General features: G+C 39.9%; 1 protein-coding gene across 6 annotated transcripts in view; it reads right to left on the reverse strand.

Moving 5' to 3' along the window:
* The window catches only part of SMAP1 (small ArfGAP 1), a 148,785-nt gene that overhangs the window by 78,496 nt on the left and 46,111 nt on the right, over positions 1 to 24,178 (reverse strand). For 3 of the 6 annotated variants that reach the window (XM_067702844.1, XM_067702843.1, XM_067702848.1), the window contains exons 2-3: positions 22,493 to 22,626; positions 4,847 to 4,932 (exon numbers count right to left, since the gene is read on the reverse strand). In XM_067702844.1, the coding sequence (XP_067558945.1) occupies positions 4,847 to 4,932; positions 22,493 to 22,626 (220 nt within the window). Of the gene's footprint in view, positions 1 to 4,846; positions 4,933 to 10,824; positions 10,946 to 22,492; positions 22,627 to 24,178 lie in introns of all 6 variants that reach the window. The other 3 variants (XM_067702845.1, XM_067702846.1, XM_067702847.1) reach the window with 2 other exon arrangements.

The raw sequence follows: 24,178 nt of genomic DNA on the forward strand, positions 1-24,178 counted from the left end.
AACATTTTTGAAGACTACAGTATTACATTAGATATAGAAGCTGGTCTCATGGTCCAAGAGATGTCATCTTATACTCTTATCATTAGTAGTCATCTATCTCAAATGTTTTTAGACAAAATCCCTCTTTAGTTTCTGACAACCTTAGATTATCTTTCTGTAAACAGCAAGAGATCAACACCTCATATGAACATGACCATAATTTGCAAATGCTTTACAAGTAACATTTAGTTTGAAAAATCAAACACACATGCTTGAACTAACAGTAGCAAAGACACACATTATCTAAGAGCCTGACCTGAATCATACCAGGTACTCAAAAACTGACATTTTCACCTAGACCTTATGGTCTTAGCTGCAAAGAGTCCCAAACTATAAGCCTATCTATTTTTAAAAGCCACCCACCAGGACTCAAATGTGACAACACTGATTTTACTCAGACTATCATCATTAAGTATAATAATATCCAAGTGTCCTTACACACGAGGGAAAGTCTGGAGGCTTTGGGAAGTTTCTTAACAGCTCTTTGAGAACCCTACCCCCTTGCCTGCCAAGGATAAAAATATTATGCTCTATCTGAGCTGCTCTGAAAATTTAGAAAGCTAAGGTACATAAAGTGCCAAACTCAGGGCTTGGCACACAGTGAACCCTCGCTGAGCAGGAAAGCTACTGCAGTTGTTTCCAATGCCACACCCTCACTTTGTCAAAGGTCAAGGACTTACTGATGCCAGACACCAATCAATTCACTACAAAAATCTCATCTCTCCTGAAATGTTTAGATAAGGACCACACATTTAAGGACACAGCAAAAAACACCAGAAAAAAGAACTCACCATCTCACTAATCCTTTACTTCTATTAGGTTCACCATAAAACGGATAGTAATTACTTAACAATTCCTACGAATGTGTACCAAATGGTACACAGAAGAGGGCAGTGTAAGGGGACACAGAGGTCCTGTCCTTCCCTGAATACCTTCAGGGCTTTGTCAAAGCAACACGGCATCATGGGGATGAACTAAATAACTTGGAAGCCACATTCATCCACCAGATACCACATAAAGGACACTACCCCAAATCTCAAGAACCTCAAGTAATTTACCCTCTTAACGTTCAAGAGAAGTCCAAAAACCCAATTCAAACCAAACCAACCCCCAACACACACACACACACACAACACACAAACTTCCAGACAAGGGAGATTCTTCAACTTGAGGGATTTTATACATTAACTCAGGCTTGGGGGTGAGAAGCAGAGAAAGGAATAACCTAATACAACCTGCAAGCAGTGGTAACAACCACCTGGGAACACAGTTTATTTGCTCTGTGGTATCTCCTTCCACCATGCTCTCTTCCTCAGGATTCTGCCCTATGCCCTCACTTTCCAGAGGAGAAGAAAAACAGCATTCCCAAGATTCTCAATAAAACCGCAAAAAAGAATACAGGACCAGGGACTTCTCTGGTGGTGCAGTTGTTAAGAATTTGCCTGCCAAGGCAGGGGACACTGGTTCGAGCCAGAGTCCTGGAAGATCCCACATGCCACAGAGCAACTCAGCCCGTGCGCCACAACTACTGAGCCTGTGCTCTACAGCCCGCAAGCCCCAACTACTGAGCCCGCGTGCCACAACTACTGAAGCCCGCACGCCTAGAGCCCGTGCTCCGCAATGAGAAGCCCCCGCAATGAGAAAAGTGCCCACGCACTGAAGCGGAAAGTAGCCCCCTCTCTCCGCAGTGAGAAAGCCCGCGTGCAGCAACGAAGACCCGAGGCCAAAAATAAATAAATAAATATATTTATTTAAAAAAGAATACAGGACCACTGCCCTAGGTAAACACAACTTTAGCAAGCATTTTTCTATCACCTACGTGCTAAGTGACTCTCCTGTCTACACTGCATTTCCTGCTTTCTTTTAGGGTCCAGACTCCTGTTTCCAGCTTCTAGATGGGCATCTCCATGCATGTGTCCCACAGACACCTTATCCTGCCCAAAGTGATGGCTCACTGTCTTCAATCTGTAACCCTTACACCTTCATCTGGTACTGAATTCCTTCCCCGATGAAGAAGTTTACCTCACTCACAGAACCTTAGCCAAGCTAGGAAACTTGGGGTCCTTGCAGTGTCTTCCCTGGAAACAAAGGCAATCTTTTTCTTTTAAAAAAATTTTTTTTGCGGTACGCAGGCCTCTCACTGTTGTGGCCTCTCCCGTTGTGGAGCACAGGCTCCGGACGCGCAGGCTCAGCGGCCAGGGCTCACGGGCCCAGCCGCTCCGCGGCATGTGGGATCTTCCCAGACCGGGGCACGAACCCGCGTCCCCTGCATCGGCAGGCGGACTCTCAACCACTGCCCCACCAGGAAAGCCCAGGCAATCTTAACCTAATCCAACTGCCCCTGCCTTCCCAGTTCCCTTCCAGTCTCCCCAATTCCCTCCTGCCTGTTCTCAAGTCTCCCACGTAATTCATCTCTTCATCACTGCTCCCCTCAGGGCTGTACTAGTATTCTACATGCCCTCTGTGACTCCACGACCTCCTCCAACTCATCTTCCTTGTGGTAGAAGCTAATATTTCTAATGTTTCTCCTGCCTCAAAATTCTTCATGGCTTTTCAATCCTTTGGGCCAATGAAATGAGGTACTGCTCTATATGCTACCTATATGCTGCTCTATATGGTACTGAAAACCCTTCACAAACTGGAAAAATGAGCTTCATCTGCCACTGGCCCACGAAACTTAAATCTTGTCATATCAAAACTTTAAAATGTCAAGTGTCCTCACACCTTCATACTTCTGCTCACACAATTTTTTATGCCTGAAGTGTACCACCCACTCCTACCCCAGGATCTTGCTATAATAAAAATAGCCTGGGATATCAGACTGCTAAATGTGTGGGAAGGAGGTGGAGGAAGCAGAAACAGAACAGGACAAATACTAACTTCTTGAGTATAACCCAAAAAGTTTCTATACAAATATGAAAAAATATATATATAATGGACTGCATCTCTGAGAAAAGATCAATTTTTTTCATTGTTTGGTCACACAAACTGTTTTAGTATACACATGGGTAGTACCTGTTCTTTTTTTGTTTTTTTTAAGCTACACATAATTTTTTTTTTAATATTTATTTACTTGACTGCGTCAGGTCTTAGTTGAGGCATGTGGGATCTTTCATTGTGGTGCGTGGGCTCTGTTCTTCCTTGCAGCATGGGGGCTTCTATCAAGTTGTGGCACACGGGCTCAGTAGTTGTGGTGTGCGGGCTCTCTAGTTGTGGCGTGAGAGCTGCATAGTGCGCGGGCTCTCTAGTTGTGGTACACGGGCTCGGTAGTTGTGGCGCAAGGCTCTCTAGTTGTGGCACACAGGCTCTCTAGTTGTGGAGCGTGGGCTCGGTAGTTGTGGCGCAAGGCTCTCGAGTTGTGGCATGCGGGCTTGGTAGTTGTGGCGCACAGGCTCTCTAGTTGTGGTGCGCGGGCTTGGTAGTTGTGGCACGCGGGCCTAGTTGCCCCCCCACCCCGGCACGTGGTATCCTGGTTCTCCGACCAGGGATCGAACCTGCGTCCCCTGCATTGGAAGGCAGATTCTTAACCACTGGATCACCAGGAGAGTCCAGTACACAACTGATCTTTAAGAAACTACATTATATTGCCAAAATCACAAAAATCACCTTTGGATAAAATCACATATACCTACAGTCAATTAGATAATCTTATTCTGATGAGCTTTTTCTCAAACTTCAATATGAGTTCGAGGAACCCTATAAAATCAAACGATTTCTCTTTAACATGTGAAAAAAAAAATCCTCACTAAAATGCCTGTGAGAAAATATTCCCCTCATTCATTAGGTCAGATGTGAAAGCAAAGAGAGCCATGCAGCCTGTGACCCACGGAAGGTCAGCAGTGACATGACCCCACATCCCTGCCACCATCCACGTCCACCAAGTATGGGATTTGTCTGTCAACTGCTTCACATAAACATAATTACCACATAAAGGTGATCAAAGGAAATTCCTCCAGGGACTTCCCTGGTGGTCCAGTGATTGAGAATCCGCCTTCCAATGCAGGGGACACGGGTTCAATCCCTGGTCAGGGAACTAAGATCCCACATGCTATGGGGCAACTAAGCCCATGCGCCACAACTAGAGAGCCCATGCGCTGCAACTACTGAGCCTGTGCACTCTAGAGCTCACACGCCAAAACTGGAGAGAAGTCCAAGTGCCGCAACGAAGACCCGATGCAGCCAAATAAATAAATAAATATTCAAAGGAAACTTCTCTGGAAATGATTTTTCAAAAAGTACTCAAGATGCTCACAAATCAAACCTCTAATAATAGTCTAAAGTAATAAACAACATATATGCTCCAATCAAGAGTTGGAGATCAATCAAGAGGAATCAGTTTGGGGCTTCCCTGATGGCACAGTGGTTGAGAGTCCGCCTGCCGATGCAGGGGACGCGGGTTCGTGCCCTGGTCCGGGAAGATCCCACATACCGTGGAGCGGCTGGGCCCGTGAGCCATGGCCGCTGAGCCTGCACATCCGGAGCCTGTGCTCCGCAACAGGAGAGGCCACAACAGTGAGAGGCCCACATACTGCAAAAAAAAAAAAAAAAAAAAAAAAGGAATCAGTTATAATATTTTATACTTAATAATAATTACATAAAAATACTATATAGATCATGTATTATCAGATTCCTATTAAAAACTTACCATATACAAAGCATAGCTCAGGGCAAATCAATTTCTATTTTTCATGAACAACAGTATGATAAAGGTCACATCTTCCTAAATATTCAATACAAAGTTAAAATATGAACTATAAAAATGAGCTGATTCTTTTAAACCCCACAATAAAGAAATGTTAAAGGATACTGATCTGTCTGTGGTCTTCGAAAGTTCTCTGGAAGATTGGCTTCATATAGTAGTCTTGCTTTAGTATTTCCCATATCTTGCATGCACTATAATAAAAAAATCACATATTTTCATTACTCATATAAATATTAAAAAGTAATTCCTATACACACATACATACAAACACCAGACATTTATCATTTCCAATACATATTCTTTAGAAAAATAATTTAAATCACAACTATGAAATTAATTATTCAAGTTCAAAACAGAAGCATAGTTTTAATCCTTCACACGTCTTCAACATACGTGGATCTGCAGTTTTCGAATGTCTTTTTCCGTGACTACAATACCACCTTCATTTACACTCACTACTTCCTAAAAGTGGATTCCCTGGCAGTTCGTGGTATTACTATTGTTTTAAATGTACCACTTGAACAACACTGCCATTTCTAAGGCCAATAAGTCAAGATCAAATTTTCTTTGTTTTGAGCTTCAAAATACTCTGAGGTTTTCATGATTTACAACCAAGGCCACAATGGAGAGCAGTGAGGCAGAAATAGGGCTGCCCTAGAACACAACAGAAGTGGATTCACTTCTTTGGGGTTATTAATCTCTTTAAGATTCTGCCAAAAGCTATGGATCCTCCTCTCGCTACCAAAAAACTGTGCCTAATGGCCAAATTTTACATACAAGTTCAGGAGTTCACAGGACTCTCCCTAAAATCTATCAACCCCAAGAGTAAGAACAATTGCTAAGGAGGCATAAGATAATTAAACTGGTTGAAATGATTATTAACTTAAATTTCTGGATCACCTATGAGTAAGGACTAACCAAAGAGTTACTTCCAGGATGTTCTATTACATTAGAAACTGAACTAACATTTACAAACAAAACATTACTCTATCACTATTTTACATCATTTTCAGGGAGCTTAAGTTCCTTAAAATGTTTTAACTGGTTGAAAGATCTGCTTTTAAAATTCCTTTTCCCCCTGATTTCCTAAACACACACCCCCCACCCCGTGTCCCTAAGAAGACAATCCAGGCTTAACAGATCACTAGATGTCATCCTTGGGTTGTAGCCCTCAAGGGGATACAGAACCACCTTCCTTCAGATAAAAAAGTACAGTGACTTTTCTCCCAACTGAGAGTTCTAAGTTATGCAAGCTACTCATGTAAACCCATTTCTGGATACCTACACCACCCGACCTCAACATAAGAACTCTGTCAGGGTACACGAGATTTCTAAGTCATTCCTCTAGAGATAATGAGAAGGTGAAGTAATAAAGGGCTGGGAAACATTAAGGGATAGTAAGCTGAAAAACAAGAAAATGTTTTGCTATTTAGCTCTGGAGAGAAGAGAGTAGGCCAAGGGCTCCCCCGTGTCATGAGGCACAGTAGCATGGAGTCAGTCAGTGTGAGGAGGGCTACGGAACAATCCTCTGAGTGGGGAGAAGAGCGGAGAGACTTTCAGGACTGCTAACCCTTCCTGAAAAAAGGAAGACTGTTTTCCATCGCAAGCATTCAATGACGCCACATCTTTGTGAGGGGGCACGTGGGAATTCAGTAGTAGAGACGACCAACTCACGTCATCATAAAGGCATCAAATATTTGGAAAGAACGAGACCAAGAGAAAGTGTGCATAATATATGCAATGAAGCAAAAAGTAACTTAGATACAGCTCACAGAAACTACAAAAATAAGAAAACATGAAGTTTCTAACACACAAACAAGAGTACATAAAAATTTTAACAGAAATTTAGTAAGACTAAAAACAGTATCTGCTATACCTGCCATATCTCATTGATCCAAAGTTACATTTTTCTTCATATTATAACATTCATGAAGTAGAAATGCATCTTACAACTGATCGTGTCTTGTAAGTGATCATTTTTTTCTAATTAGTCCATAAAATGTAGTTGTTTCTTACAATCAGTGATATTATCTTATTTCAATAAATATGACTCTATACATTTTATATAAATATTCTCTTTAATATAGGTCATTAATATTTTATTTTGGCAAAATAAAAAATTAAGAACAAGGCATACATGTACATTGTACCAAATTATTTAATTTTGTTCTACGGATGCTATCCATCACAGTTAGACAGGAGGAAAAAAAGGTATAAAATCTGAAAGGGAGAAGTGATGTGAAATTATGATCCATTTCTACAGCAGACCACTGCCAAAAAGTGACCTGACGCAGGTGCTCGTGTGTGTGTGCGTGTCTCTGTTAGCTGGGACTGGGGGAAACAAGGATTCAATAACATCACGGATGTAGAGAGATCATTTTGTAAGGAGAAGGAAGACACTAGTAAGCTCAAATAATTTCTAAGTTTCTAAAAAGTAGAACAGAGTAGGGTGGAAGGAAAGTCTGCAATGAAAGGATTAGTGGAGATGAAACTGGTTCAGCCACTGGAGATGGTTAGAGTGAAGAGAAAAAAACAACAGGAGCTGGCATTCCTGGGAGGTGATAGGAGTGTGGTACAAACTACCTGTCCTCAGAGTGTCAAGACACTACAGGCAAGGGCCCTACAGAACACGTGAAAATTTTTTCTATTGGACTTAAGAGCAAATTCTGGTAATTGGCAGAAGAAAATAATGAAACAGCCTAACAGCTACAATAACAAGCATTAGCCTCAATATCTTATTAATATATATAAATAATATAGTATTATAAATTAGATGTATTATATATAATATATAAATTGCATATATATTATAATACATAAATTGCTTATATATATGCCATTTCAAAGTTTTTAAAATCCTGATTTAGGTATTATTACCCTAATTTGACAGGAAAGGAAACTGAAGCTGCAAGATGTTAAGTAACAGGCCCAGGAGTCTCCATTAGAATTAAACTCGACAGAACCAACATCGGCCACTGGCAGTCTAGACACCTCAGGCTGCAGCCAATGGAACTAGGGACCATGTCACGCAGGGCTCATGAACACCAGGCTCTTTGCTTTAGCGGCTCAGTTTTCATTTTACAGATGAGGAAACAAGCACAAAGAGGTTCCCTGCTGGGTAATTCAAGGAATCAGTTACAGAGTTTTAAAAATATTTTAAAAGAGATATTTATTTACATAGTAAACTATACTTCATCTCAAAACTGATTTTTTAAAAACAAGGCAAGCATCCAGTGAGCAGAAATGTATTGATATTCTTGACAAACCATTGTAAGAATAGATGAAATACAAAGTCAACATTCATTTTTACTTTAAGAAAAAATATATTAATATATTGAAGAATAAGTGAAATGTGTACTCCGCAGTTATGATAAATGCCATTTAGGCAGGACATATTTAAAAATTGTTATTTACTATGCCTATTAAATTCAATCTGTCCTCCTTTTATACTTTATATGGTCCTAGAAAGATGAATTTTATATTGTATATAAATGAACGATCTTCATCCAAAACCACCACCATTATAACCGCAAAGCAAGGCTTCACCTGGAAATGGTATAATAGGACACACTTAAGAATCCCAAAGCCCACTATTAAAAGCACTTGTCCTCATAATCTGAGTGCTTTCAGTTTCTCCCCCACAATCCAGTACACAGAACAACAGTTGCCCAAAGCCTCACACATCACTTGAGATTCAATTTTTAAAAATACTGTTTGAATCAAAATGCTGAAAAGCCTCTATGGGCTAAACACATTGTCATCACAATCTAATGAAGATGAAGCATTTCTATTTCTGAAACTTTCTAAGTAGACAACATATCACCCAGTCCCAGTTTTTGCACTAAAAAACAATAAAACTGGGCTTCCCTGGTAGTGCAGCGGTTGAGAGTCCGCCTACCAATGCAGGGGACACGGGTTCGTGACCCGGTCTGGGAAGATCCCACATGCCGCGGAGCGGCTGGGCCCGTGAGCCATGGCTGCTGAGCCTGCGCGTCCGGAGCCTATGCTCCGCAACGGGAGAGGCCACAACAGTGAGAGGCCCGCATACCACAAAAAAAAAAAAAAAAAACAAAGAAAACAATAAATCTTATATTCTAAAAGAGTTCTAAACTTTTTAACGTTTTACAGAGACTAAAGAGAACTGAGGTTGTCAATTTAAAGTTTTAATTGGCATTTAGTTATTGGATTGTGTAATTTAATAAACATACTCAAAAACTAAAAAAAAAAAAAAAAGTGGGAATAGATTTTTAAAAGGCATAATCAATAAGCAAACAAATGTAATAGGAAATTTTATTTTTATGTAACACTACTGTGTATGTTTAAAAAAAAAGGCATTGTTTTATGTCAATGGGGCATCTCCAGTGGAAAAACATGGTAATTAAGCAGCACACAAAAACAGTTTTACTGCAAAAAGGGCCATGAAATGAATGCAAAGATAAAAGGCAACAGGAACATACAGAAACAAAGTGTGCCCAAGTTTGTCATTGTCAATATCAGGAAATAATAAAAGACAAGATAAGTAACAGGCCACCAGAAGTTCCAACTCAATGATTCATTCTCCTGAGAATAAAATCTGTCACATTTTTTCTTTTCTTTAACCTTCCAAACTCCTGGGGTGTGGAATGTAACTACGTGAAGCCACTACTCCAGGGCAGGCTGCTCCTATTTGCCCTAGCCCGCACACCCAGCGCAGTCCAGCCCAGGGCCTGGGTCTGTGTTTAGGAGCCAGGCGCCTGGGCCTCCTCTCTCCTTCACCTTGTGCGCCCTCCCCTTTGCTCAGCACCTACCCCAAGTGTCCCTGGAGCGTCTCCTGTACTTTCTCTCTCTCAGCAACAACCATTTACGAGCAAACTGAAACCCACATTAATGGACTGTTTCAGGAAGCTATCTGCATAGTTTTCATAAATTTTTATGTGTATACTGACTTGCCCTTTGGGGTTTACTGGCTATTTTTAAAAATGGAATAAGTGGAAAAAAAGAATAACAGCTACAAAACAAAGGACTGAGATTACTAATTGCTTTGTTGCAAATGACTAGGTTACAATGTGGCAATTAGATCTTCTAAATTCCCAATGGCAAAAATGCAAAACATCAAAATAATCAATAGAATCTTACACATTAGCATGTCATGGAAATACGCTACAGGTCTATGCTAAATCTGGAGGAAAAAAAGGTAAAAAACTATGTAAATTAAAACACTTCTACCCATTTTCTGAGAAATAGACGGGGGTGGGAGAGAGAAGACTCTTACTCCCAGGTCAAAAGATTGTTGTGTAAGGATATGAAAATAGCTAAAAATGTGTATCACCTGTGTGTCTGTATATATGCATAAAACATCTCAGGAAGAATATACAAGAAACTGAAAACAGGCTTGTTCCCACAGAGGGACACTGGATGACTGAGGGACAAAAATGGGAGGGAGACCACCCATTTTACACCTTCTGTACCCTTTGATGTTTGTACCGTGTCCATATGTTTCCCACTCCCCAACACAATAAAAGAGTTAGAGGGGGGCTTCATTAATCCTACACTGTTCCTAAATAAAATACATCCAGAGGGAGCTTAGCCAGGGATCCAAGCAGCATGTGACTCAGAGCAAGGAGACCTCCTCTCACTAGGGCCCTCCACCTCCACTAAGAGAACAGGGTCTCCTGACAATCCGAGACGTTATGATCGAATAAAATTAATACATTTAACAAATCCCATCCAAGAATATCTCACAGTCAGAATACATTCAAAATATAAATATGGCATTTACATGCCAGGTGTTTTCCCAGTATCATTACCTTCATTACTGTTGCTGAAGATGACATCATTAAACTTTCAACTATTAGTTTTTGCTTCTTAAGATTTCCATGTATGTGGTTTTGTGCGGGAGAGGGAGCACCACTTGCTCTATTTTCTATTCATTAAAATTTGTAGAACACAAAGACTAACATTTCAAACTGCCTTAGCTGAACGTGCGTGCATGCGTGCATGCGTGCGTGCGTGCGTGTGTGTGTGTGTGTATGTATATATTTTAAAACCTCATAATTAAACAGAGAAATTGTAGTCCCTGGCAATTCTTCACGTCAGTGACTCACCTCTACTACCACTTGAAATTTCCCAGAATAGTTCTCTATCTTCCTCTCAAAAGCCACCAGGATTTCTTGCATAGGAGCAAGCTTTTCAGGACTGGTTTCAAGATCTTTTGGGTTCCAGCTGCTGGAAAAGAAGGGCCACTGTTTTTGGTCTCGGGAGCTCTTTGGAAATATTTAATACAGAGTCCATTCCTTCAGTTTTCATGAAATTGCGTTTTAGGGGAGTTGATCTCTTTCTGTTTTAATTGTTGTTTTTAAGAACAAAGTAAGTAAACCACACGTATTTAAACATTAAAATTGTTAAATGATGATGTGGAATCAGAGGTACCAGTTTTCCTATTTTTCACAATTTCTAGATATTCTCAGATCTTGATTCATAAGTTGCAGCATTGGCTAAGTTGCTACAAATTCAGAGAATGAATTTTTTTTTTAAGCAATAAAATTAAACATTGTTATGACAAAACTGGAAAAGTTTCACATTACAGTCTTCTGTCATCTCTACTTACTATGAAATCATACGATTTGAAGTCCAGGGATAAACCACTACTTTCGTCCTAGGTGCTTAAGGCCCAGCTCAGGAGTCATCTGGACTCTTGCCCCTTCTGTCAGAAGTCTTTGTGATTCTAACTTTAATATTTTTGTAGATTTATCCCGTTAATCAACCTCATTGCCACTACTTCAGCTGAAGATCTAGTCACCCACTGCCTAGGCCACTGCAGGAACAAGCCCCTCGGATTTATGTTCTTAAAAGGAACATAACGTTAGGTGTCGCTCTTCAACTGAGAACACGTTAAGAGCTCGTAGGCTGTCCCTCTCCCCATCCCCCATCCCTCACAGGATCAAGGCCAAACCAGCCCCTGCCTACAACTTCCACCTTCACCCCCTATGCACATACAACAACTGCACCCGATAACTACCTTACTTTCTCAAATATGACACGTTTTCTATCTTTCTGCCCAGAAGGCCCTCTGCACACTGCTGCATGCTTTTAGAAATTAATACATAAAGGTCACTGTCAAAAAGGTAATGAGACATTTAAAAGATATGTTTAGAACTTATGATATCACTAGACACTGAGGGTATTTTTTTTTTTAAGGGAAAAAAAGGAGCCACTACTAAGTAACTTGCTGAAGATGGCCCGTCATTTAGCCAACAAAGCCTAACCCCAAGCCCAGGTCTACAGAGTCCCAGGCCAGCGCCCTGACCACACCTGCTATTCTCGATCATCTTACATTCACACAAAGCAGGAAGAGAAGCAACCTCGCCTCTAAAATACTGTGTGCAATGAAATTAACAATAATTGTTCCCACATGATCCACTCACACAGGTATTCTACACTCACTGCCACTCAACAACTTCCTACCCAGTAGAGCACTGCCTATGGGATAGAAGCCCTTATCTTCAAGTAGCTTGTGATTTCTTTGGTTACACTCAGTCCCACCTAGATAGTACGGAATTAATAGGGTTAATGAGTGACTTGAGCCAAGAACTATAGCCAGTCACTAGGAAAAGGGAACTCTAAAAAGCATTACTGATATTTTTAAAAGTTTAACCTCAAAAACAATAAAATCAAGAGAAAAATCACAATCGTGCACATTCAGATCCAAAATAAATGTGACCTTTCCCCCAGTGGATTGTTTAAAATGCAAACATCCTATTAAACTTCACAGATTAAATTTTGCTATAGACAGTATCACATTTCTTTCTTCACCTCACTCTGCACATCAGGTAATAGATAAACCCAGCACTGTGCTGCCACCTTACTCTGCTTCTTTGAGGACACATTTAACGATCCTGGCAAGGAGGTGGCATAAGTTGAATCTCAGTCAAATGGTTTGCAGGGCAGAAACTGAGACACAGATGTAGAGAACAAACGTACGGACACTAAGCGGGGAAAGCGGCAGGGTGGTGGTGTGCTGAACTGGGCGACTGTGATTGACATGTATACACTGATGTGTATACAACTGATGACTCATAAGAACCTGCTGTATAAATAAATAAATAAATAAAATTAAAAAATACAATGAGAATATGGGCCATTGCAGAAAATCTGTAAAATGGATACACAATTAAAAAAAAAAAGTTAAATGTGTACATGAGGCCACAATTTGAGAAATTTCATCAGTTTGATGGAATTATAATGAGTCCTCCCACAAAATAAGAAAAAAGTTGTTTGACCAGGGGTCTCTTGAATAAGTGTATACCAAGAATTGTGAACTGAAAGTTTATTATGTGTCTGTTTATATAAAGCCCTATGGAAATTTATCTAAGGGTCAAAACCTTGAGAGGTTAAACAATGTTCTAACATATACAGGTCAAATGTGGTTAAATCATGGAGAGCTTCAAATTAGCTTTTTTAATGACAATTTTATTCTATTAAATATTATTTGTCATGGGAATGACAAATAATATTTATTATTTGTCATTATTATTATTACACTTCTGTAACAGCAGTGACAGTTTTATTATTACACTTCTGTAACAGCAGTGACAGTTTCTGAAGCTCTTACAAAAAAAAGAAAAAGAAGTACTAGATTAAAAACACCAAAACCCATGCACAATATTCACACTGAAATTTGGTGATGGAGGATCCCCACAAATCCCGAGATGCCATCAGGTAAGGACGAGGCATAATGACCACTAGACCTGCCTGCAGCTAATGAGGTGTCAGATGGATCTGAGAACAGAACACTAAGACAGTGGAGAAATACAAACTGGAAACTGCTGTGAACCAACGTGAAGAAAGCAGATGAAGCTGAAAGGGATTTTACCCACCCGAAGAGCAAGGAAGTGCAAGAAGCTGGGAATGGGGAGGCGCTCCCATGAGGAACCATCAGATCTCCCTTCCAGGACAGGGCCCTACACTGAGTAATTCAAAACGGAGCAGGACAGAAATAATGGAGATAAAGGACGAGAAGGTCCAGACAAAAGTGGGAGAAGGGAACAGAGCGATCATCTCAGAAAACAAGTGGTTTTACTTTTTAAACATCATGTGAAAACAACAGAAGAGAGAGGTCTGTGAGGTTAGAAAAGCTATCTTGAATATGAGTTCCTTTTAAAGGTAATGAAAAACCCATGTCATATAAAGATGATCAACGGAAAACAAATCAAGGTCAAGTCTTATTAAAGTTATCAGAAAAGAAGAATAAGACGTGGAACAATGTCTCTGACAGTGAAGCCACACGAGAACAAATACACCCAGGAAACAGATCAAAACGGTAGCCTACTAATTCTAAGCTAAAGCTAAAAGACATAAATACAAAATACGAAAGAATATGTAAAATGAGTTTAAGGACGTGGTGTTATGAAAGAACAACTAAATCAGAAATTAGAAACATGCAGAATTAAAACGAGAACTCAGGAAAAGAATTAGAAATAAAAGAAAAAAATATTTCAGAAATGAATATGAAATCAAATAGATGACCAGAACAAATAAACACAGCAAACAACGGTCTAAGAAAACTGGAGAAGCAAAAGAAGAAAAAAATTTTAATAAAAAAAAAAAAAGTAATGAAAAGGATCGAAGAGAAAGTGACAAATAATAGAGTCAGGCAATGAAGACCCAACAGGCAGGTAAGAGTCACTGAAAAAGGAAATTCAAACAAGGAAACACGATACTAAAAAACTAGTTTTTAAAAAGTCACTGAAACAAAAAATTTGAAACTACATATTGGAAGAGCATACCACATACAGGCATTTCCTGTCTAAAAGAAACCTCTTATATTTCAAGACTGAGACAGGTCAAACATAAAAGCACGAAAGAAGACAGATCATGCAAACATCAAGCAAAAGAGGGCTGCAGTGGCTCCAGACGACCGCATAACAGCCGCGACACATCTACACCACCGCTGGGAAACAGAAAGATAATGAGCCAGTTACAGCGTTTTACATGTGCTAGTAGCCTCATTTAAAAACACAGGTAAGATTACTGTTAATAATATGTTTTATTTAATGCATCTTTCTCCTCTGCAGAACTCCCAGGAAAACATAATACCTTATCTCACCTGCACCTGAAGACTTAAGACGGTGCCATAATGCCATTTTTTGCAAGGAACTGACAATTTAATTACTCACCAAGAGCTAACACCAGGCCCGGAGAAAGGATCAATGTGATACATCCTTGGATCCTGCTCCAAGTAAAACAAACCTGCACAACCGCATGATTCGAGGAAAATTTCAGTTCTGATCGCCTAACAACACTCTAGTTCCCAGTTTCCATTTTTTTAAAGACGGCAGAGGGAGCTCACAGGAGGCTGAACTTAACATCAACTACAAGTCGTTTCATTTCACAAAATTAATACGCTTCTAGAGAATAAAATTTATCATAACTCCATCCAAAACGTACTATGTCAGAAAGTGAAAGAGGAGAAAACTTCAGTGTATTCAGGCACTTTCATCCCCAACTCTTAAATCTTTTACACCCAAATTTTACCACTGAGGATGCACACAACATGACCACAACATAAAAAGTACCTGTCATTTTAGTTGCTTTTCTACCTACAGAGTAAAGTAACTATCAAGTCCCTTTTGCCTATCCTCCCTGATTTGGCCTGATCAGGAATTCAAGCTGAGGTGACAGAATACAGCAAAGCTTACTGAGGAAGATTAGCCAGAAATCCATGATGTTAGTAGCTTCCTTAGGAAAAACCCTTTTCTAGGAAAAATCAAAAGTTTAAATTAAGACAAGCAGGTCAACGCTATGACACATCTATTGCCAAATTAAACTAAAGGCTACACCAAGTTACCTTACAGTAGGTTTTTCCGGGAATGACAAGGTTATCATAGAAATCTATACCTATTTATTTAGCTAGTGATTTTCTCTTTATGAAAGAAAATATGAAGGGCAAAAAAGTTCGTCCAAAACATTTTTAGAACCCGTCTTTCAGACTTAACCCAATAATCTTGTCACATTCTTTTGAATTACCGAAGAGTTCAGAACATTTTTATCCTCTGGGGTGGAATTTGACTTTTGGAAAAAGTTGAATCACATCTCTAACTGTGATTCACCGTCTTTATTCTAACACAGATAATGAAAATGTATTTTGAACTGCTGTGGTAACCAAAGAGGACCGGGCATACAATCAAAGAATCTCAAGCATGGAAGAGACTTCAGTCGTCCAAACTTCTCCCCACCTGCCACCCAATGCCTGAAGCCCAGCTACACACCTCCAGGTGCTCGTCCAGCCTTGGCACAAACCACCCGGTGATGGTAAACTGACTACTCTCCAAGGCAATCAATTTCAGTTTGGGGCGGCTTGAAATGCTGAAAAGCACTGCCTTCTAGTACCTGCATATGTTACCTTGGAACTTCCACACACTAGCTTAAGTTAGACTCCCTATGGCTGCCGTATTTTTGGAATTTTACAAGTATATTGGAACATGCGGAGAAAAGGGGGGAAAATGGAAAGCAACAGAAACAACGAAAAAATTAAGAACTGATGGAATACAAAGGCACAGAAAAGAAAGCCAGTCTGGATAACCAGATGATTATTTAAATTTTCGATGTACCAAGCTACAGGTAAATAGACATCTACCAATCTTAATATTTACAAACATACACATTAATTACTATGACTGTGGGCAAGATTTTCCATAATGAAACACTGAAACAATTTCATAAATCCTTTTTTCCTGTTTCCATATGAAACAGCTAGAGGTTCTGTTTACACTGTTAAAGAGCAGCTGTTAATTCTGATATTCTGTTCTTTATTCTACTCAAATGCATCATGTTATCTAGCAAAAAAAAAAAAAAAAATCCATGCCGGGTAACATCTATTCCTTTCTCTTAACTTCTATCATTGCATTAGCAGTCGGCTTTCTATGTTTTATGCAAAACATTTTTCACACAGCAACAAGGTTTTTAATTACTTCACAGGAGTTCTTCAATATACAAATATGAGTAGATAATGTAAAACCATGTTGAAATTCCAGTGCCTTGGAATCAACCTAACGGCGTAACTCCAGCCTTACCAAACACACTTGGGAAAATTACCAATTACTTCATGCCAAGGATATCCAAGGTTTCTTAAGGCATGATGAATCCATGAATACCAAAGTGTCGAACAGACAATCTAAAAGAAGAACTGAAACTCTATAGAAGTCACTACTGGAAAGAGAGGGAAAAATCATCTACACTGAAAAATACCGGCTGAACCCATGAGAGTAACTGAGTTTTCCACATGGAGAAAGACAGAAGAGCAAAAAGGCTAAAGACAAAACTGTATCAAGTCTCCAGCAGGAGGGAAAAGCAGAAAAAGAAACAGGAAAAAAAAATACAGCGCCTAAATAATAAAACAAAACAAAAGATGAGGATAGTAACTTTAAAGAAAAAGCTTCAAGGAGGCAGCGATGAGTGTCAGGGAAGCAGGGAGTCCAAGGCGGAGGTGGGCGGAGAGCTGGGCGTGGCCACAGGAGTGACTGTGCTCTTTGTGAGCGCAAACTCATCATAGTGACGGGAATAAAAATGAGCTAGCAGAGGCAAAAGTCAGGTAAAGAAATGAAATAGCAGGTAAAGACCTTACTCAAGAAATTCAGCTGCTAAAGGAAGGTAAGAGCTAGTGCCTGGTAAACGCTAACTGGTGAACAAGCAAACCAGCGAGTAAAGGAGCACAACAGAGTTGAGGGTTGTTTGTGGGGGTCAGAGGGTACAAGGCGAAACTTTTATGAAAGGCGGGAGTGAGGCAGCATGTTTCAAAGAGGAGGAAAGAGTTTAAACATGTCTCCAGGGGCTTCCCTGGTGGCGCAGTGGTTGAGAGTCCGCCTGCCGATGCAGGGGACACGGGTTCGTGCCCCGGTCCGGGAAGATCCCACATGCCGCAGAGCGGCTGGGCCCGTGAGCCACGGCCGCTGATCCTGCGCGTCCGGAGCCTGTGCTCCGCAACGGGAGAGGCCACAACAGTGAGAGGCCCACGTACTGCAAAAAAAAAAAAAAAAAAAAGATGTCCCCAAATGAACATAATTTTTTTAATTAGGTGGAAAAGCAGGAAGGAAGGCTGAGAATAAAAATAAAGGCAGGGAAACCAGCACCCACCACCTTCCTCCACCCTGCCCCTAGAACAAGAGAACAAATAGCTGGAAGTCAGATCGGAAACATTCAGAGGATGGGTGGACAGAAAATGAGAGGAGAGCTTCTGTTCTTCTGTTGTAACAGTAAACGATGTGAGGTGAGCTGGGTTCAAAGACCCCTCCCTCTAGTCCAAAGTGTAGTCCAAAGCTAAAGCACAAATGGTAAAGCTATAAAGACACGGAAGGGAAAATGCCTACAAAATGTTGAAGGCAAGTCCACTATGCCTAGGGAGACTGGATATATTTTATACATGAATACATTTTAGTTGTGTTATCTTGGTGTTTCCAAACAAATACCAAGTACCATATCAATAAATGACACTAGTAAGTAGTAAAACAAAGAGCATGTGAAAGACAATTACTAAAAGATTTATAGATACATAAAATATTAAAAGTGGTCCAAAAGTTATCAATTTAAACACCAAATATACGTAGTATACTTTCCACTATGGACAAAGTCTCACTAAGGTGTTTTATTGGACAACACAATTTACACGACTATCTACAAAGTGAGCTAAGAAACTTTACTCTTCATTGTTTTTAATCCCCATTTCTTTTTTTTAATTTACCTTTTTTATTGAAGTACAGCTGATTTACACTGTTGTGTCACTCAGCACAGCAAAGTGAGTGACTCAGTTATACATATATATATGTAATTTTTTTCATGTTCTTTTCCACTATGGTCTCTTGCAGGATATTGAATATAGTTCCCTGTGCTATGCAGTATGACCTTGTTGTTTACTGTATTCTTTATTTTAACTCATTCAATACAGACACTGGAAAATGAATAATAAAGAATTTTTAAATAATGGGGAAAAATGGTAATCAAGACGTGGAGTTGATGAACCAGTACAAAATTTAAAAGAAAAGCTATAGTATTTATAAAAGTATTGAAACATTGATCCTTTCCAAAAATTTGAGAAGTACCCAACAATAAACCCAAGATCAAAGACATTTAATCTATGAACCACTATTAAAAAACCTGTTTTATTAAAATTTAAGGTGAGTAACTCTATTTCCATTCTATCAAAATACAAATAAGTTTTGGTAGATAAATTATTTTCTTTTAAAAGTAAGCATACAGCAATACTAACACAGCTATAACATGACAGATGCCCTAAACACTGACTGCCGCACAAACATATAAATAACTGACATAAATATGATGTATGTATATATAATATCAGTTGATAAGAAGTCCTGAGGCAAAACTTAGTATGTTAACAAAAACCACTTTTATTCAACAGGGTGACGGGGCTCAGAGATTAGATGTTTCCACATTTACTTATAAAATACAGAAAATAAATAAATAAAACCAAAACGGAGTATCATCTCTGAAAATGAGAGACACGATCCCCATGACATGTCCAGGTGGTGGGGAAGACCCAGAGCAGAACTGACGACACGCAGTGAAAGCATTTCTCTTACTCTGTGAGCAAGTATCGCCCAAGCAGTTTCTATGCTAAATAAATTCTTACACCGTAAGGATATGGAACACTAAATCACACTGCGATCTTCACTTTCCCCAATCTGAACCTAGACTCAGAGTTAATAAGAACAGACTCCAAAAGACAAAAGTTCCAATGCACAGCAACCTAAGGGAACAGAAATCAGTGCAGCGGCTGCCCCTGGGGGGTCCTGACTAGATATGGACACAAGGAACCTCTCCCTAGTGATGGACGCGCTCAGAGTATCTGTACCGGGATTCTGCTGACGCACACAGTCAGCTCTGCCCATGCGCGGCCCCGTGTCCAGGAACTCCATTTCAGGTAAAGGACTTGAGCGTCCACGGATTTCAGTGTCCGTGGGGGTCCTGGCACCAACCTCCCGAGGATACAGGTGGACGACTATAAAGACATCTGCCAAGGTACGTAAAACTCACTTTTATCTGGATTCTCTCTGTAATTATACCTCTTTTTTTTCTTACGTAAATAAATAAATAATGCCAAGGGTGGATAGAATTGGATTGTAAGGAACACACCTACCACCACAGGAAATAGGATCTGCTTAAAGCTGAATAAGGAGTGACCTCGACAGACAATGGATGCCACTACCTCACCACTCATCTCTGAATGCCTTACCATCCAATACCACTAAACGTGAATTACTTCTCACAAATATTCTCAAAAAGTAATTCTTCTATACTCAGTAATACCACACAATGGGTCCATTTGTTTACTCAGTAGTACGTTTAGCAACCAGTTCATCACAGCGGATTCACTAGGGAAGCTTAAGATCAGAAAGATACTCAGAGCAGCAACAGCGAGGGTCTGCACAGTGAACAGATGGCCTAATCCTACTGGTAACTGACAAGTCGGCGTTACTGAGTGTTCAAGACGTGCCCGTCTAAAAAGAGCACAACACTGTAAATCAACTATACCTCAATAAAAAGCGTGCCAGGCACCGTTGTAAATGCTTTACCCGCGCTAACTTAGCTGGTCCTCACGGCCCCTGCAGGGGGACAGTTGCCACCCCACCTCGCAGACAAGGGCGCTCAGGCACCTGCGCTTGGGCGTCCTGTCAGCACCGCCCAGGCCTACCTGGCCATCTGGCTCCAGAGACAACTTTCTCAATCACTTTGCTCTGCGGCCTCTCTAGAACCAGCGGCCTTAAAACAACCCCTGTGCTCCGCAGTGTGGAGCCTGGGGTCTTGGCCAACCACTTCTTCCTCTTCACCGCACAGCAGTCCAGGGCCAGTTTCCGAAGAACAACTCTGGCTTTGCCTGCAAGCGCCAACAAGGCCCCCACAAGATCTGTCCGTGTGGTTAGGCTTCCCTGCTCTTCTTTAAAGTGAAACTTCATTGTCTCCTCAATTTGATTTTGCAGGAGTGCACCTACCTTTACCCTCCTCACCTGCAGGAGCAGCCCCACGGCTTACAGAGCCCACAGAGCATCCTCTGTGAGAAGTACTCATCAAAAATCTTGCATTCGAAAACAGTAATTCTTATCTGAAGAAGCTGACAGTTGGAACCATGCAAATGTGTTCAAATACCATTTCAAAGACTGTATGTTACTTAATAATTGCTTTCAAAATCCTTACACATTTAATAATATAGGATCTTACTTTGTACCTATAACCAATCCCACAGAAAACCAGTGAACTACAGCCGTCTGTTTGGGAAGTTATGCTCTAAACTATTAAAAAAGAACAGCTGCCTACTTCAAATAACCTGCTACTCAACTCCTTTCAGCAGCCTAATTGAGAAAAATAATATTTCTGGAGAATTTAATTGTCCAGGGATTTCACGTTTTCTCCTTAGTCTGAAATGAACCATTAAAAAGGCAATACACTGGGTCTTGAATGTTTTGTACCTCTATAATCCATTACAAACACCAAGCTACATTTTCAAGCTACATGTTTTCTTAAAAACAACTTAAACAATGTCATGAAATCTGTCACCACAGTTACTACAGAGATGTTACTAAGAACACTGCTTCATATAAAATGTTCAAAAAGCTCTGCTTCCTTGATTAACAAGTAAAATTTCTCCTCAAGGATCTCGAAAATACACAAGGTTTCATATTTCCTTTTATGCTCTAGCCAGCAGAATGTTCAAAAACTAGTCTAAGACTAAACTAAGTAAATTATGCTTGACTTTATGGCCTGAAAAATCTCTGTTCTATTTTTTTTCCTTTATTTTTGAGGTTTAATTTTTTTTAATATTTAAATGTTTGCTACATCTGGAACTTACTTTGGCATAAATATGTCTTCAATATAGAAATTTTACTTCCTTTAACCAAGTCTATGTATCGTTTTTTAATGACCACACCGTCCCAGCATTCTATTCTATTCTTTCCACCCCACCCCACCCAACCCATGCCAATTTTTGTGTTACTTTTGTTCTTTTATGATTGTGAGGTTTGTGTGTGTATCACTGAAGTTCAACTACATATATCTGTATATTTAGGCTTCATGCTGACTAAAAGTAATTTGAAAAGGTCGTAAGAAAAAGTTATGTAATTTCACTGTGAACTATAAAATAAAACCAGTAGAAATAATCATTTTTACATTAGCAATTAACCTTAAGAACTAGCAAGTATGATTTTGAGGATTCAATACTGTCACACTGGAAAAAGGGCAAGCCCTTAAACTTACAAATTTCTCTCTAAAAAGCTAAACCGCTCGAAACAAGCCCAAATCAGTCACGAGAACATTTGCTGACTGGGCTGTCTTCCAACCCCTCGGCCCTATCTGCCTATGGAGAACACCCACCCCTGCACAGAAGGGAAGGCCTTCCAGTTAGCGCTCAGGAAGAGGTGGTCTCTTCTTTGTCTTTACCCAGGCGCCCTCTACTGACAGCAAAGCAAAACAGACTATGGAATTATACCTGCAAATTTCATCAGCACAAGGAAAATAAATTTATTTTTTAAATACTTCAAAATCAACATTTTAGGTAAAAATAGATTAAAAACTGACTTTACTATAGAACCAAGAAAAAATACACATCTGTGAACTGACAATTCAGATAACACTCGAATTTTGTATGTGGCATATCCATATTTCAATATACTACTTTTCAATGTTAATCCTTAGGTGCAAGAAGGATTAAAGATTATAAATCCATTTTAAATATTTTCAATAATTTCTCGGTAGGGAAATGTTTACCTGGATCTGTTCCGGTGTCCATTGGTCTAGGTTGACTGACTTGACCCTGGATATATGAACCCCAAGATTCCTATGGATGCCAGCACATCTGATGCAAATAAACACACCAATATTCCAGGAAGCCCATCGAGGACCTAATTACAGAGAAGAAACAGAGAAAAGCTAGTATTAAAAAATAAAATAGGGCTTCCCTGGTGGCGCAGTGGTTGGAAGTCCGGCTGCCGATGCAGGGGACGCGGGTTCGTGCCCCAGTCCGGGAAGATCCCACATGCCACGGAGCGGCTGGGCCCGTGAGCCATGGCCTCTGAGCCTGCGTGTCCGGAGCCTGTGCTCCGCAACGGGAGAGGCCACAACAGTGAGAGGCCTGCGTACTGCAAAAAATAAATAAATAAAATAAAATAAAATATAACAGCATATAAGCAGCATTCTGGTTCTTTATACAATCGTAATTAATGGAGGGTTACAGAATTCACACGTTCAAATTTTCAAATGGCACAGCAGCAGCTTGCTAAGAAGATGTGTGTCTTGGCTGTGCTGAAAGGTTATAAATCAACCTTCAAGAACCTTAATGAGTTTACTAATTTTCTTTTCCTAGCAGCTTCCCCCCAAATCTGTCTAAGAATTTAAAACTACTTTATGTGAACAGTTTACTCACTCACCATATTTGAACCAGGAGTAGTAATATCCCACAGTAAAAAGTCCTTCATTAAATGTGTAGGGTATTGCTTAAAAGATTACCAACAAGTAAAAATCAAAGAGGTTTTAAAAAATGGAACAGAAATTAGTAGGAAACAGACAACCTACCTAAACAGAAAAATGGACAAAAAGATACAAATGAGTAATTCAGAAGAAATGTACAGCCAATAAACACATAAAAACCCTCACTGGTAATTAGGAGGACATGCCCTTGAAAACTACAACAACTTCCATTTTGCAATCAACACACTGGGGGGGGGGGATTTTTTAATCCATTAATACTAATTGTAGGATGAGAAACAGCAAGGACTGCCTCAAGAAGCCTTGTATCAACATGAATAAATCTCAGAACCCTGAGATTAAGAAAACTTATAGATGAACTAAGGTGTGTTATAAAATGTTAGCTCTTTGGATCATGGTCAAAAAACTCTGAAAAACACCGTAGGGAAACTCACCTAAGTATACAAGAATACAAGCCTCAGCTGTACTATTCTTCATATCTTTGAATGTATTATTTCTTGATAATTTTAAATGCTCTTATGATTATCTTCACATATTGCTTGTACAATTAAAGTAAAATGGAAAATAAAAGTACTATCTGGAAATTATATCAAATATTCAGAAGCTTATATATAACAGATTTCTATAAATCACTTGATTATGAAAAAAAATACAGTAAGAGGTATCAATAAAAACCAAGCTTTTTGGGGGCTTCCCTGGCGGCGCAGTGGTTCAGAATCTGCCTGCCAATGCAAGGAACACGTGTTCGAGCCCTGGTCTGGGAAGATCCCACATGCCACGGAGCAACTGGGCCTGTGAGCCACAATTACTGAGCCTGCGCGTCTGAAGCCTGTGCTCTGCAACAGAGGCCGTGATATTGAGAGGCCTGCGCACCGCGATGAAGAGTGGCCCCCGCTTGCTACAACTAGAGAAAGCCCATGCACAGAAACGAAGACCCAACACAGCCATAAATAAATAAATACATTCAAA

Source organism: Pseudorca crassidens, chromosome 13, assembly GCF_039906515.1.
Source record: "Pseudorca crassidens isolate mPseCra1 chromosome 13, mPseCra1.hap1, whole genome shotgun sequence".
NCBI lineage: Eukaryota > Metazoa > Chordata > Mammalia > Artiodactyla > Delphinidae > Pseudorca > Pseudorca crassidens.